The sequence below is a fragment of the Lycorma delicatula genome, chromosome 1 (genome assembly GCF_047948215.1).
Source record: "Lycorma delicatula isolate Av1 chromosome 1, ASM4794821v1, whole genome shotgun sequence".
Classification (NCBI taxonomy): Eukaryota; Metazoa; Arthropoda; class Insecta; order Hemiptera; family Fulgoridae; genus Lycorma; species Lycorma delicatula.
In genome coordinates, this window is record NC_134455.1 from 359,892,074 (window position 1) to 359,910,440 (window position 18,367).

At 31.6% G+C, this 18,367-nt stretch overlaps 1 protein-coding gene across 1 annotated transcript in view; it reads left to right on the forward strand.

The window, feature by feature from the left end:
- LOC142334481 (uncharacterized) overlaps positions 1 to 18,367 on the forward strand; it is a 266,080-nt gene that overhangs the window by 57,927 nt on the left and 189,786 nt on the right. Inside the window, exon 2 of the mRNA XM_075382546.1 lies at positions 1,209 to 1,288. Coding sequence (XP_075238661.1) covers positions 1,209 to 1,288 — 80 coding nt within the window. The remainder of the gene's footprint in view (positions 1 to 1,208; positions 1,289 to 18,367) is intronic.

Below are 18,367 nucleotides of genomic sequence, written 5' to 3' on the forward strand. Positions count from 1 at the left end.
ATATTATGATTCTAATTATTAAAATAATAGATCCTATTGATGAAATTGAATTTTTTGGTAAATAGGTGTCTGGATAATCTAAGTACACTTGCTAATTCTAAAAAAAAAAACAATACCTAAGACTCTTTATTGAGTATTAAATTTCTTAGATATATATACAAACATAAATACTATCAGACCCGGCAATGCTTCGCTATTGCTAGATTTGAGTATGTATATATCTAATCTAGCAATATATATATATATATATATATATATATATAGATAGATTAAATGAACACAATTGAATGTTTGATAAAACATTAACAAAATGAACATTACGGAACTTCACAAAATTTAACCTTTCCATTTCCCCCATTTCCTTCCCCCATTTCTCATCCTTTACTTCCCTTTCCCCTTTCCTCTTTTTTTCTTTCCATTTCATTTTCCCGTTTTTCCTTTTCCCCGTTTTCCCCTTTTTTATTTTTTCCATTTTCCCCTTCTTCACTTTTTACCTACTTCCCTTTTATCTTTTTCGATTTTTCCCTTTTCCGATTTTACCCTCTTTCCGTTTTCCGATTTTTCCCCGCGCGTAAATCGATCCATCCGGTAGTTTTTTAGTCTATAACGGACATACATATCGGAAACATTGAAATGGAATCGTAAAATATTTAGTATAGCGTCTGTTTCTTTTACTTGCAGCAGATAGTGCTGTTTTTAAATAAAAAGCATGTTTTTACCTGTCACAGGTGTGACATCTTAGTTATATAAATAGTAGGTATATAAAAACACGTGCGTATTCGAATGCAACGTTGTGTCAAAATTTCAAAGCAATCCGTGAAGAACTTTCGGAGATTTAAGATTTTGAAGAAACGAACATTTACATTTTTATTTATGTAGATATATGTAAAAAATATAAATATAATATATCAGTAAGCCAAAAAAAAAAAAATATATATATATACTCGTATTTATTTATTTAGTACTTAATATTTATTATCAAATCTGATACCGTTTCGACCTTTCATTCGAGGTTACCGTGTTCGAATCCCGAGCAGGTATGGAATTTTTCATACGCTACAAAATTTCATTTCCATATTCCCACGTACTAGTTTCACTATAAGTTTCGGTGGTGAGTTAATTCATCATGAAAAAAATAATTAAATTACCTTAAAACAAAAAATTTTATGGTATTAATTTTAAGAATTTTTATTTTTAAAATGTTTCAGGTGGTGTACGGACACCGGTACATCAGGCCTCTCGGCCTACTACAAGCCAACTACAACCTATCAACCATGTCTCGATACAGGTAAGTTAATATTATATAAAATTTATTAGATTAATTTTTACACAGATTTATTTTTCTCAACCTTTCTTTTTTGTTAATATAGTTATAGAATTTATTCAGTAACACTTTCAGAATAATAATTTTAGTACTGTTTTAAAATAAATTTGATTTGGAATTAGTGATGGAATGAATTCGGAACTATTACATTACTTTAGTTACCGAGACAGCTTTTTTTTTTTTTTTAACCTCCGGGACCACCGTTAAGTATTGCTTTAGAGGATGAGATGAATGACAAGCAGCGTGTGAAAATGTCATGCCTGACCGGGATTCGAACGCGGGACCTCCGGATAACAGGTCCAGACGCTACCACTTGCGCCACTGACGCCGGCACAGATTACACTTGTTAAACTAAAATATGTCAACATTAAGTTCAATTCCCAGTTTGTAGATTAACAATAAAAATAAATTCTTTTCCTTATGAGTTATTTATAGGGATTATTTGTTTAATTAATTATATATATATATATATATATATATATATATATATATATATATATATATATATATACATACACACAAGGTGTATTCAGGTAATAACCGACATTTTTAATTACGCGCCAACGGAGATATTTAGTGACGTGCTGTTGGCAGCATTGTGTTCCGTATAACCTCCTCTATAATCACATGATCTCTGATTGTTAATATCTCGTTTAGTTTTCGTGTTATTGTAGTGCCACGTGTTTTTTAATGTGCGATTTTCGGAAGAAGAGATACAACGTAAAATGTGTAAAACTTTCACAGAAACGTTCCAACTTTGAAACAATCTTACGGAGATGATGCTGCGGGTCGTACGCAGTGTTACAAATGGTTTTCACGATTTAAAAGTGATCATCAGTCAATTGAAGATGATCCATGACCAGGAAGGCCTCAGACCTTCGACTTCAACTGATGACACCCAAGTTCAGAAAATCAACGCGATCTGGTGCGTGCGAATTACCGACTGACTATCAGAGAACTTGCAGAAGAGGTTAGCATCTCGATCGGATCATGCCGTGACATTTTGACTGAAAAATTGAATATGCATCGATTTGTAGCAAAGTTAGTTTCTCGTTTGATGACCGAACAACAGAAAGAACATCGAGTAGAAGTTTTGCAACTTCTTGAACAAGCCGAGGACGATGAAACATTCACGCAAAGGATCATAACGGGAGACGAAGCCGGGTTTACGGCTACGTCATCGAGACAAATGTTCAGTCATCAGATGGCTCTACGCCCCAGGAAAGCACGTCAGTCTCTATCCGATGTCAAGGTGATGCTCTCTTGTTTTTTTCGATTTTAATGGAATTGTGCATTTTAAATTGTTGTCTCAAGGTTAAACAATGAACCGTACGTCCTATCAAGGCGTTTTACAACGGTTACATGAAAATAATTCGCAAAAAGATACCAGAGTTGTGGCGAGTCAAGTCATGGTTTCTTCACCACGACAATGCACCCGCACACCCAGCTTTGTCAATTCGTCAGTTTTATGCCAAAAATCAGATTACTGTCCTCCCTCAGCCTCCCTACTCGCCAGACCAGGCTTCTTACGATTTTTTTCATTTCCGAAATTAAAATCAATGATGAAAGGAAGCCGTTTTGAAACTGTTGATGACATTAAAGCAAATTCGTCACGGATCTTAAAGGCCGTTTCAAATGAAGCTATCCATATCGCTGGAAAAAGTGTGTGAATATGGGAAGAGAGTACTTTGAAACGGACAAGGACCAATAATCTGTAAAATTAATAATAAACATTAAAAAAATTGTTATTTTCTGTACAGACCTCGTATACTATTCTAATAAGGAAAAAACGGTTAAATGTTTATATGCTTTAAAAATACACATTAAAATTTTTAATTAATAATTTATTGGATTTAAAAAACAAGTAAATTGGTAACTTTCCAATATTGTAACTTTGTATTATTTAAGAGAACTTTTATTTATTTTCTAATACAGGGAAACGTTAATGCTTAATCCAGTACTGTATTGACGTAAATATGATATATGACTGAGAATCGGGTTTAATTAATTTCCCTATAGATTTTGATAGAACACAATATTTCTAAAGAGAAATATCAAGCAGATTTTCTCACTAATAGACTGATGAGCTTCACTTATAATTTTTTTAGATATTGTGTTAGAGAAAAATATTTGAAAAATGTTTCGGCTCAATTTTTTGTTCCTGAAAAGTTTTTTTTAATTTAATTTTTTATTAAAAAAAGGAGAACTTGTTAGAGTAAATAAATACAATCTTTCACCAATTATTAGTTGAAACCGCGTTCGGAGATTTTGAAGAAGGATGTTAAAAGTAATATACATTATTTTGTTCCTGTACTATTTTTTTTTTTTTTTACAGAATGGAAATAAATAAAATTATAGGAAACCGTTTTGAAGATTAAGGGATCAACCGTCCTCAGACATAATGTTTGAGTGACATTTTGCCTTTCATTCCTTAAAGTAATAAAGTTTTTTACGATGAATCTTATTCAGATCTGAATAGTAATTTATAAATTATAAAACATTACGGGAAAACTTGTATCTGATCCGTTCTTTTTCAAAATGTTTTAATTAACAAGTATACGTAGATTTTGGGCCGTTTGCTCTCTTAGACATTCTTGGTCTTTATTAGTTTTCAGTTATCAATTAAAAATAATATTGTTCCGTTATTTATCATGGTTTTTTTTTCAATATTCTTTCTACGCAGAGAGATAAGAAAAATGTAGTGGTAATTTTATAACTTCAGAACGTCTCCTCACGCAACCTCAGCCACCTGTCTTCTTCGTTATCATTCATCGATGAATTGCAGCGATAATCGATCAGTCTCACCTTTTCAAAAAATATTCTGCTTTTGGAAGAACAGTTAGAAAATTAAAAAAAATTATTTATTTAGGGCCTCTTATCCTTCTAGGCCAGTGATTCTCAATCTTTTTTTAGCTCCACGATCCCGAAAAAGTAAAAAAGTATCTATATGAATATTTCGTGACCTCCCAACACCAATTCAATAAGACCTATCTAAAATTATTTAGTTACGTTGGTGGCGACGGGTATAAACATGTATTAATGTAGGCGTGTACATACGTGCATACATGTAGATTAATGCTTTCATTATTGTTTAGATGTAAAGTTGTAGGCTGATTTCGTGATCTCCCTTTCATATCACCGCGACCCCCAGGTTGAAAAATGCTGATCTAGGCTTTTAATTGTCCCCTAGCTCTGCTCCACACAACACGAAATTTGATGAGTAGTTCTTTTCAAAAAGCGTTCAGTAATCAAGCACCTGTAAAGTAATCCAGATTTTCCAGAAAACAAATGATTTTTAAACTCGTCAGCTAATATGTAATATGATTAGTACAGTTGTATTAAGCTTATAAAACAAAATGAGGAGTTGTATCATTGTATGCGGTTTTTCATCTTTCTCCTTTCAGATATCTCGCTGATAAAGATTTTAACGATTTATTCTCTGCTTTTCTTCATCGGAAAAAAATCACTTTCAAGATTTATCTGATAATTTTAAGCATGATATTAAATTTCCGTTTGGCTTGAATTAAGCTTTAATTTCACTCATCATAAATAATATTAATCCGTCAAGGTTTAGTGTTCGATTCCTGGCGAATGTCGTAAGTATTTTTTTCATATATTATCGTTTTAATCGTCACAATTCTCATTAAAAGTGTGCGAATAGGATATTCAAATGTAATAGTAATATATAAACAAGACTATTATTATTAACATTACAGAAGTGGCGCAAACATTTTTCTTGCTGATGAATAAATGTGTCTTATTTTGCTACATAATTTCTAATGCCCTTAGTTTAACTTTTACTTTCCTGACATCATAGCTCCAGAAGGAAAGTATGGTAATCAGACAAAAGATCGGGGTATGGCTTTTTTGTATTTCTCGATTTTTCATGACCAGGAACACGAAAAAACAAAAAAAAAGTAGGGGTAATATTCGTACGTACCTGTGTATGTGTTTGCGTGTTTGAGATTTAATAACTTTTGACTGGATAAACTAATTTTCATGAAATTTTGTACAGATATTCGTGTATGTAGATAGGATAATTTGTTAGTAACATTTTGGGGTCAGTATCTCCAGGGGATGGGGATAGGTAGTTTTTTGGGGGTCTCAAAAGTTTGCAAACATAACTTATATTTATCACGCATATTTTGCCTTTAAAAGGAAAAAAAACTGATGTGGGCACCACATGACTTCCTTGTACGCCTATTACATATAAAACATTTTTTTTTTTTTAAATGAAACGTACATAAAATTTAATTTCATTAATAACTTCCTATATTTTTTATATATATATATTTTATTGTTATTATTGAATTTATCAATTTATCGTAATTTTTCTTAACAATCAGAGGTTAATAATTAATAAAAAAAATGTTAAAAAAAGGAGATGAAGTCTGATTCTAACCGATGTGTCTTCCCCTTCTAAGATCCACATATTTCATTAATTAAAATTTCATTTGGGTATAGCTCTGGAACTATACGAACTATAATGAAAATAAGTACCACTTACGATGTGTCGTTGAAAGGATCTCAATGAGGGCTTATTACTACAGTTAAGAAAAAATCCAAAATCCAAATTGTATTGGATTTTGGGTTTTTTTGGACATTTTTGGTTCAGTCGATTGCAGTGAAAAAGGGTGGTGCAGAACTAGATGTTACAGCAGGCCTGTAAAATCCAAAATTTCAACATCCTACGGTTAATCGATTTTGAGTTATGCGAGATACATACACGTACGTGCAGACGTTACGCCGAAACTAGTAAAAATGGATTCAGGGATGGTCAAAATGGGTATTTTCGTTGAAATTTGAAAACGTAAATTTTTCGCGATCGCAATACTTGCTTTACTTCGTACAAGAAGTAAAACATTTGCTCCAAAATTCCCCCTTCCCGAAAAGTCAAATATTTTATATTTTATAATAATAATAATAATAATATATATATATATATATATATATATATATATATATATATATATATATATATATATATATTACTTATATATATTATACTATATATAACTTATATACTACTTATAACTTACTACTACTAATAATACTATTACTACTTATTACCACATATTTTTAACTTATATTTTATATTTATATATACATATATATATAATATAAGTGTATATATATTTTCATTGCATATTTTTACCGAATTTTTTTATGCCTTTGTAGGCGTAGCAGTAGTGTAAGTGACCTAAAGTCACCTGGTGGAGAAGCGTATCAAAATTAAAAAATATCGTTTTTCTTTTTAAATTTGAAACTTTATTTATTTATTTTTATGTATCATTATTTTTCCACTATATATGAATAACCAATTCCAGGAAAGTATTATATCTTTGTTTTCAGCTTTTTTAGTTGCCTAATTATATTTGAAGAATATTTTAAAAAATGTGAATGAAAGAAAATTTTTTTTAATCTTGTTAAATTAATTGTATTGGTAAACTAAATTTTGAAATTCTTTGTTTAACCTTCATTTTTGAAATTCAATCTGCGAGTTAATTACAGCATTCTTTTTCATCTCTAAAGAATTACGTCAAAAGATATTCTGTTTTGTATTTATATCCATTAAATACTCGTTTGCTAAACCCAACCAAACGTTCCTTGAACTGTTACTATCTGGTGGGTAGGTTTTGTATTTACAGATGAGTCTCCTGTTATTACAACTGGTGACTAAGTAATTATTCTAATCAAAACAATACGTGTATAATATGATATAGTTTTTTTTTTTAGTTAATTTCAGTTCCTTATGATTTTAATTTCGTCCTGTAAACTATCATTTTATTAGAAAAAAAATCATAGCCTCACCACTTCCTAGAAAGATATTAAATATAATATAGAAATACAATTTTTTGGTTTACTTAGAAGAAAAAATATTATTTTCAAGTTTTAATTTATGATATTTTCAACCAAAACATCTTTATAAATGGTAAATTATAAATTGAAGAATTATCTGAACGGTAATTACCGTTCAGATAATACTTCAGAGGATAATATGAATGAGTGTAAATGAAGTGTAGTCTTGTACAGCTCAGTTCGACCATTCCTGAAATCTGTGGTTATTTGAAACCCAACCACCAAAGAACACCGGTATCCACGATCTAGTATTCAAATCCGTGTAAAAATAACTGACTTTACTATGACTTGAACGCTGGAACTCTCGACTTCCAAATCAGCTGATTTGTGAAGACGCATTCACCACTAGATCAACCTGGTGGGTTACACTTTCTGTAAACTAAATAAATAAAAAAATACCTAAAAAGAACATATGAAACTTCAAAAAGTATTAAAAATTGTAATTGTAAAAATAAAGAAAAATTAAACATTTTAGCAATTTAAACAAACAAAAAAATGTATCAGATTGAACAAACAATACATATAAATAAAAATAACTAATGGGAAACTGTCAGACGTTATGTATCCATGAGCATTCAGCGCGCTGTTGAGCGTATACACCCCCGCACACAATGTATAATTGTGTGTGTGCGTGTGTCCGATCCTCCGTTCCTCCCACCTTTGTACACCGATCCATCCCCACCCTGTGCATGGACTGTTTGTTTACGCTTTCTTACTTTGAACACTTACCCACCGAGTTGATGTAGTGGTGAACGTGTCTTTCCATATCAGCTGATTTGGAAGTCGAGAGTTCCAACGTTCAAGTCCTAGAAAAGTCAGTTATTTTTACACGGATTTGAATACTAGATCGTGGATACCGGTGCTCTTTGCTGGTTGGGTTTCAATTAACCATACATCTCAGGAATGGTCAAAGTGAGACTGGACAAGACTACACTTCATTTACACTCACACATATCATCCTCATTCACTCTCTGAAGTATTATCTCAACGGTAATTACCGAAGACTAAACAGGAAAAAAGAAAGAACTTTATAGAAAGAACACTTATACAGTAATTGAGGTATGAAATTAGGATGAATCGGGCGACACATGAAGTGGTAAAATTCATTAGGCTAGCTGCGTATTTATTCTACTGTTTATCAGCTGTACTACTGTTCTCATTAGTAAACCAGCAGGAGTACACATACTTTGCCTTAATAAACGAGTAGTTAATTATTAAATGTTTCTTTCGTTGCATCTTAGCTCTAGAGGTATTCTGCAAGAAGTAAAGTACGGTAATAAGTCAAAAAAATCTGACGTGGACACCACATGACTTCGTTGTACGCCTATTAAGTTACATATACGTATTTTTTGCTGCACTTCATTTAAGGTTATTTCATTTGAAAGTGAGATACGATCCTCCAATTCTTTAATAAAGTGGACAGTTACATTTGCTTAAATATTAGTTTTTATTAACATCAAATATTGGTACAATTATTAATTCAACAATCTTACATTAAATATTAGGATAGAGTAAAATTTCCTTTAGTAATCGTATTACTAGATAAGTATTATTTGTATCTGCGTGAGTTAATGATTAACAAAAGTTTCAGATTTCTGGTGTCATATAAATAAAAGTTAATAATTAAACTATTCCTTTAGTGAACTCCTGTATACTGGTTATTACAAATGTTAATTTCGATCTTACGGTGTAAAATATTCCGTTTTTGCTAATGGATTATTTGGTGAATAATCAAAAATGAAAAAGAAACAATCATACAGGAAAAAGAGAGATACCATGAAAAAACGTATCTCAAAAAACCGAAAAGAAGATGAATATGAAGAAAAAGAAATTTTAAGTACAACTGAAGAATAAAAAAATTAAGAGATGATAAATATAAAGAGGAAGAAAATGTTAAGACCAAGGAAAGAATAAAAAGATTAAGCGAGGATGATGAATATACAGAGAGTGAAAATTTGTAAACTAGAGAACGCGTACACAAATTAAAATCAGAAGAATTATATCAAATCAAAGAGCGATTAAATGATTGACAACAAAAACAAATAAACGAAATTATTAGCAACTCCGACTTAGGGAGAATATCGTCCGATAATATCAGAGGAGGCATGAACTAAAAGATAAGAATTTTTTGCAATTTATTACAGATGGACCATGTATGATGCTTCTGTGTATATTTTGTTCTTGTGAGGGTCTAGTTTTCAGTTACTCTGTATTTAACTTTGACGTAGATAAAATTAAACAGAAATTCCACAATAATTAAATAAAATTAAACAAGAGAATCCAAAAATAATACGATTCTAAATAATAATTTTCCATTAATATTAAATAATCAGATCACAAATCTATTATACCAAATTTCAGATTTCACCAAATCTATTATGCACACACATATGTAATAATCCTATTAAATTACATTCACACATTTTTAAAAGTACATAAAATTTTATTTCACTAATAACTTCTGATTTTTTTCATACTTTTTTAACAATTTCATTTTTAAATTTTTTTACAAACACGGTTAATTTATTAATAAATCAATATATTTAAATTAAAAAAAAAAGGTTAAAAAAAGGAGGTGATGTGTTATCCGAACCGATGTGACTTCCCTTGTAAGATCCAAATATTTAATTAATTAAATTTTTATTTGGCTATAACTCTGGAACCAAACTACTACTTATGATATATCGTTGAAAATCTCTCAATGAGGGCTTATTACTGCATTAAAAAAAAGTCCAATATCCAACGTTTTTGGATCTTGGGCTTTTTTTGGACACTTTTTGTCCAGTCGATTGCAATCAAAAGGAGAGGTGCACAACTAGATGTTACAACAGTCCTAAATCAAAAATTTCAACGTTCTATGGCTAATCGTTTTTGAAATACATACGTACGTGCAGACGTTACGTCGAAACTAGTCAAAATGGATTCAGGGATGGTCAAAATGGATATTTCCGTTGAAATCTGAAAAACGACGTTTTTCGCGATCACAAACAATAATTCTTCCTTTACTTCGTACAAGGAAGTATGAATGGGGTATGAGTTTTTTTTTAATTTCTCGACGTTTCATGACCCAAGGACCCTCCCAAAAATAAGTGGTGGGTATTGTTTGTACATACATATATTCGTATTTTAGTGTGTTTGCTTAATAACCTTTTACTGGATAAAGTGATTTTGATAAAATGTTTTACGGAAACTCATTCATGTAGGGCAACTGTTGGTAAACTTTTGGGATCAATATCTCCCGGGAGTGGGGTAGGTAGTTTTCTGGGGTAATTTTCTCAAAATTTTGCAAACATAACCCTACTTTATATTTAGCTCAGTGCACTCTTATCTTACCATTTTAAAAAAATGCGCTAAAATTCCTCCTTCCTCAAAAATTGGAAAAAGCTATATTTTTATTTATTGAATATTTTGTTATGTCTTTGTAGGCAAAGTAATAGTGAACGGGACCTCCAAAAAATACTTTAGGGGCAATATTGGGGGGAAGAGTCGATATAAGTTTAAAAATATTGATTTTTAAAATTTTTTAAAACTTTTTTTCGTTTATTTCATCTATCATTATTTTCCCACTATGTAAGAATAAATAACCGATGCCAGGAAGGTATTAAAACTTTATTCTCAGCTCTTTTTTATGAAGAATCGAAGATTTTAAATTTATTACTTAGCTGTTTCCCGTATTGCAATTTGTAACGAAAAAGTGCGATTTAAAAAAAAAATATTATTTGAGTCACAATATTACGTTCTTTTCTTCTGTTTTGAAAGTATTTTTAGAATTCAGGAATCTTATTATTTTTTTTAAACTTCGTTCTAAGATTCAAAAGGTATGTATGAAAAGAGGTAGGCTTACAACCTCTTTTCATAAACACCTTGATTAGTATTAACATAAATTAATTTAATAGAGCTAAATTAACTTTATATCCAGTCGATAGTTGATCAGTATAGAAAATTATCATATAGAGGTTTTAGATGTAACACGTATATTGTATACTAAATTGATTAAATCCAATAAATTCAGTTATAATACCGTGTATCTGTTGTTCATTCACTTCTGTTTATTGACTGATGGTTTTAATAATAACCGATATCGTACCGGTAAAATATTGAAAATATATACTACCAGTATTAAAAATGGATTAATGAAAATACGCCTTTGTAAAGCTGTTCTACATAATTCTAGTTATATACAGCGATTTTTGATGGATAAGTATAAATGGTGGAGAGATTATATTTCCATATGAACAACCGTAATACTGTATGCATCGATGGATTTAATATTTTCATCTAGTACTTAACAATAGTGGTGTGTACTTGAGCTAATTAACTCCCAAACCACTGCCGAGTTAATTTTTCCATTAGCATTAAATAATTCTTTAATAAAAAATACTTTACTTTTAAAATAAATAAGATGTTTAATAAATCGATATAATAATTGGCTTTTTGTCGTAATAAGAGAAATAATATGAAATTTTAGATTTATTTTCAGTATAATGCTTTCTGCCAACATTATCCCTGAAATTATTTACGATATTTGCTATCAAGTCTGTGTGTGTTTGGGTGCACGAGCGCGCGCGTTTGTTTGTGTGTGTTACTGTGAAAGACGGAAATTAGAGAATGTCAATATTTTCCGGTAATTGTCGACACATAACCAAACACGTCAATGAAAGACCGAAATATTTGCTTATTCGGACCTTCGCCGGTATATGTTGACAAACACAGGAAAGTTCTGGTGAGAGTTGAAACGATATAAAGAAATTAAAAAAAAAATGTACCGACACCAATATCTAAGATAGATTACGAAAATCCCTCGTAAAACAGGACGTAAATATTAAAAATTTAAAATCACGACTGCTGAAAAAAAAAAAACATTGCTGACAAACACTGCTCTTTTTTTTCTGTTTCGTTCCTTCATGATTTTGTATTATACTAGCCAATATCCCATTTGGATTTTTGAAAATCGGAAGATTGGTTGTAAAGACATAATATTTCCGAAAAATTGTTATCTGTTAGATCAAGAGTGTACGTGATGTATGCAAGGGTTAGCCTTCAACCCGCTAACAAATACCTCGTTTGAATTTTGAAATTCGGACGATGCAGAGATATTACAAGAACACCCCATTGCACCTCCCAAAACAGCACCCCAGGGTCAAACCGTTTGTTACCAGTTGATGGTAATGATTGGTCTAGACTCACAGGAGGTGCTTGTAACACCTCCTCACTTTATCATCACATGCAGTCCTCCATGGGAAGTCTATTATTCTTTATTAAACAGAATTGTTTTATTTTTATTTATTTATATAATATTAATTTATTTTATTTGACGTAAATTTAATTCTATTATTTTTGTAATATTATTCATTCGATGGATTCGAATCATTTAGTTCAAACCGAGTTTACACAGTGATAGAGACTCACAGTTCACAGTTCATTAAAATTTGTGCTTCAACCGGCAAATCTCCACTACTGCATATATATTTATAAAAATATATATACATTTTTATATAGCCTATGACACTCCCGGTAACGTAAGGATTCCAACGCGGGGTCACACATCTAAATCGGTTTGTTCGTTGAGCTGCTTCGGTGGAACAAACACACATACGTACGTACAAATATATACACACCCTAAAAACATTACAGTCCTTTTTGGGCAATCGTGTAAAAAAAGTAAAGTTTAAATTTAAGCCAAACATAACCTACTCTCGCTTACCTCGTATAATTAACGTTAAATACAAAAATTATATATATTATTCTCATGATTGGAGGCGATTAAACAAATTCACCGCATTCAGCATGCACTGATACTGAAAGTTAAATAAAAATATCTTTATAAAAAAATTGAACAAAGGGCCAACCACCTGACCATTTATTTAAATCGTTATCATTCCTCCATGCAGTAAAAAAAAAAAAAAAAAAAAAAAAAAAGTTAAAATATTCTGTATATCCTGACTTGCTCTTTCAATTTACAAAATGGTAAAAATTTGATTAAGTTTGTTTATAAATGCGGTGACTGAAGTTTATAGCAATCCTTGAAATATTTATTTAATGAAACTAACGAAGGTCATATTTTGTACAAATTAGGACCAGACTTATCTAGCATTAAATAATTATTACCAATAAACTGTACATTACCCGTTAAAAAAATGAATCGTTTCACAAACATTATAACAGAAATATAATGGCCACACAGATCTTCTTGTAGTGACCAGTAATCACAAATTATTGTGATTACTAGTCGCAAATTGACATAATACTTGGTCGTTAATTGACATGTAGAAGTTAATTGCAATAAACATTTTAATTTCTTCAGTTGTTGCAGGTGTGAAAGGTTTATTTACCTTGTCTCCTCTGTAGCGTACAAGTTAGTTTGAAAGCTTACGTGTTCCATTAATTCGTTATTAAAAACAAGAGAACAATTTACATGGATTAGGTGAATCCTAATCCTATTTAATTTTATATCTTCTAATACAGCCAGTGATGTTAAATTATATATTTTTTTACTCTTGTTATTTTAACAGATTTCTGAATATATCGTCATGTTTATATCCATATATACGAGGTGTGTGTGAGAAAAGTAATGAGACTGACTTTTTACTTACCAAAGTTTTTATTTTTTTCAAACAACAATATTATCCACTTCAAAGTAGTTCCCTTGGGCAGCTGTACACCGGCGGAGTCATTGTTTCCACTCCTGGTAGCAGCGCTGGAAGGCTTCAACCGGTAGGGCTTTTAACTGGTTGGTCACAGTCTTTTGAATGTTCTTCAGAGTTCCAAAATGACGTCCTTTTAAGACATGTTTCAATTTTGGGAAAAGGAAAAAGTCACAAGGACTCAAATCAGGTGAATAGGGGGGTTAAGGAACCGTAGGAATGCGTTTTAAGGTCAAAAATTACCTGATGGAAATGGCCGTGTGACACGGGGCATTGTCATGATGAAGCATCCACTTGTCTGCAATGTCTGATCTTACGCGAATCACTCTTTTCCTGGCGTTTTAAGGACACCTTTGTAAAACACTTGGTTGATAGTTTGTCCTGGACGAACAAATTCTTTATGCACGATACTGTCAAAAACAAATCAGCATGGTTTTGATTTTTGATTTGCTCATTCGACTTTTTTCCGTCGAGGAGATTATGGAGTGTGCCCACTCTTCGCTTTGCCGCTTTGTTTCAGGATCGTACTAAAATATCCAGTTTTCATCACCTGTGATCACACGATTGAAGAATTCTTGGTCATTTTCAATCCTGAAGATCAACGCACACGTTTCTTCGATTGTCCATCTGTTCCGTTGTGAGGTTTTCCGGCACAAATTTCGCACAAACTTTTCACATGCCATAATCGTCTGTCAAAATTTGATGTATGCATACGGTGAAAGTGTTGAAATTTAACTGTTCACTAATCATCCTTATTGTTAAACGACGGTCTGATCTCACAAGAACCCTTACACGCTCAACGTTTTCGTCAGATTTTGAAGTTGAAGGTCTCACTGAGCAGGGTGATCTTCAACGAGTTCTCGGCCTTCCATAAATGATTTTTGCCGGCGGAAAACTTGTGATCTTGATAAGCAATGTTCCCCATAGGCCTATTTCAACTTTTTAAAGGACTGTTTCACACTCGCGGATTCCGCAAGTTTAACACAAAACTTGATTGCACAACGTTGCTCTAAATTCCGATGCTCCATTTTCGTAACACACAACGAAAACACAACTTCACTGATGGCGCTGTCAAAAATAATGTGTTGTCTGAACGGAGTTGAAACTCGTACTGAGCATGTGGAAGGGATGAGCAAACAGGTCTAGCCCGGACCGGTACACACAGCGTTGCCATAATCGCATGTAATATAGTGAGGGCGTATAAAAATGTATTCGAGGGCGCCATGGGACCCGTGGGCGCCGCGTTGCTGACCCCTGATCTGATTAATGCTTCTTTTATTAAAAACCGTGTATTAAAGATTATAGAAAAAATTAATAGGAAAAGAAAGAAAATGAAGATTTTAATGAATCTTTTTTGAATTTTTTTAATGAACTGAACCTTTTTTTTTTTTTGAGTAAAATAAAGAAAAAATTAAATTTTTGAGCAAATCATGATAAATTGATATTAATAATTTAATTAAAAGAAAACCGGTAGCTTAGCGTACATAGGTACCAGCCGCTTAGCCTCCAAGATACCAGCCGTATTACTTTATAACCTCCGATCTGGGCGATGAGCCCTTGTGAAATAAATTACCCTTATCTTATGTTTCAATCACTTCTGTTATTAGGAACTAAGATTTTAATTCTGTGAAATGGCAGTTTAATTGAATTAAGAATCACTTACATAAGAAAGCTAATAAAAGTACTTGTAAAATCTTAACCTACCTAGGTTGTTGTTTTTTTTTTTAATTATTCCGTTTTAAGTCTTTTAATTAACTTTGTATATGGTAATACGTTCGCATCGGTGTGGATTTGAAACTTATCTTTGTTTACAAAAGGTTAATAAAACACTGTGAAAGCAAGTAGTGCAAAGGAACAAGAACGAACGGAGATAAAATTGTACATCTAAAATTAATTTGATTGTAAAGTTGTTCACAATATAATCTGCACTGTTTTTTAATGACGATATCTAAATTAACGTTTCACTTTGTTTATCTAGCGAGTAATTTCTTCCGTTCTTTAACAAACTGTATGTTGAATTAATGTTATTAATTTAGGTAATTATTTTTTTCATTTTATTTTTCTTTCTATGTATACTTTTTATTATATATACTTTATATTATACCCATATATACTTTTCATTATCTTAACACATATGTGATTCTAAATTTAATTACTCAGATACTTAACGGAACAATAAAAACAAAAGCAACCTTCCGCCATTTTGTAGATGAGTACAATGGTTAAAAATTAACGATGCAGCTTAATTAATCAAAACAGTCAGCAACCCTTTTTGTTTTCATTTCATGATATAACAAATACGTGCTTGACGAAAATAGTTTACCTTAAACTGAATTACGAGGTCTGTAAATAAATTAATGAGAGTGGTTCAGAAAAACTATTTATTTACTATCCAACTATACATAGACTCTATCACCTTCGAAGTAGTTCCCTTCGAAACCCACGCAACGCTTCAAATGGTTTTCCCACCCCTCATAGCAGTGTTGGAACTCAAAAACCGGAATATCCTTCAGATGGTCGGTTACATTTTTAAAAATGTTTTCTACTGTTCCAAAATGGTGTCCTTTGAGGTTTTTTTTAAAGTCGAGAACAGGAAATTGTCGGGAACTCAAGTCAGATGAATAAGGTGGTTGAGGAACTACAGGAATTTGTTATTTGCCAAAAACTCATTAATTGGGAGTGAAGTGTGACATGGTGCATTGTCATGATGCAGCATCTAGTTGTGTTTGACAGCTGGTCTCACGCGGGCAACTCTTTTTCGCAGTCTTTCAAGAATTTCTCGGTAAACATATTGATTTACAATCTGTCCTGTAGGCAAAACTCATTATGGACAACGCCATTACTATGAAAGAAACAAATTAGCATCGTTTTGATTTACTCATTTTTGCTTTTTTGGAACGTAGTGAGTTTGAAGTGTGCCACTCCTTGCTCTGGCATTTTGTTTCTGGGTCGTACTCAAATATCCAAGATTCATCACCAGTAATAACATTTTTTTAGAAAATCAGGATCAGTTTCAATTCGTCCTAGAAGATCGCGGCACACTTCCATCCTGTTGTTTTTCTGTTCAGCAGTGAGGTTTTTTGGGACCAATTTTGCACAAACATTTTTCATTTCCAATTCGTTTGTCAAAATTTGATGGACTGTGGTACGGTTCAAATTCAATTGTTCTGCAATCATTCTGACAACTAATCGCCGGTCGTACCGTATCAAGTCTCTGATTTGTTCAATATTGTCGTCACTTTTTGACGTTAACGGTTTTCCAGAGCGTGGATCATCCGCAACTGATTCTCGGCCATCTGAAGATGCTTTAAACCACCTAAAAAACTTGGGTTCGTGACAGAGCGTCATCTCCATACGCCCTTTTCAATTTTGAAAAAGTTCCAGTAGCATTCTCACAGAGCGTTTAACACAAAATGCACAATGTTGCTCATAATTAGTATCACTCATCTTTGTAACACAAGAAAAACTCGTTTCACGAAAAGTTTGTTTATGTCTCGTGGCAACAGTAGACTAAAAATATTAATACCTAATATAAATCAGTTTTTCATATAACCATATGTTTACTAGTAGCTTTACAGTGTTACCACTTTGGCTGCCAAAAAAACTAGTCTTATTTACAAACCTCGTATGAAAAAAATTCAATGCAAAATTTTTTTTTTCAAATTGGAAAACAAAAAAAATGCTCGATAGCAGTTTTACAATGTTTTAGAAAATAAATATTGTCACGTTTTTGCGGTTCGACAAGGATATTGAAAGATAGCAATCTTAAAAAGTCTGATGAATACAGTTTATTGTTAAATAAATTGCTCTTAAATAAAATAAGTCAATTCACTAGTCAACATAAAATCTGTAACTGAAAAGGAAGTAGATTTTCTATATAGTATTTTATATGCTGAATCTGAATATGTATTCTGAAACAACCCATCACGTAACGTTCTTAAGTTGCAACTCCTTACATTTATTTGTTCCATCACTCGTGGAACAAAAAATACAAATAAGTTAGTACGTATGCATGTTTGCTTATTCACATCTGATTTATATTGTGATGCATGCTGTAGACCTATATTTGATATATAAAAGTCGAATGATGTCATTTCATGTCATGCCAGACACGTGAAATTTTCTTCAGTTTGAGTTCAGCTCTTGATATGAGTTGCTGTGTTCTTAGTTGTGTTAGTAGTTTTATCGTACACATATAAAGATTGTTGTATAACTGATGCCATAAATTTAGTGAAGGGTTTTCATAACAGCACAACTTTTGGTATTTATTTATTGAACATCAAGATTTGTTATGTTTTGTGTGTGTGTGTGTGTGTGTGTGTTTTGCGTTTTATTTTATTTCATTCCATGGTAAAATAATTTTATGAAGTATTTTAAGTATTTTAAATTAATTTTTTAATTAATAAAACAATTTTTTTATAATTTAAGTAAAAATTTCTGTAATATTTTACTTTACGTTCATTCATTGAAACATTTTGAATTTTACGTATACAATGAATAAAAATCGGGCCTGTAAAAATTCTCCAAATATTTTTTGTTA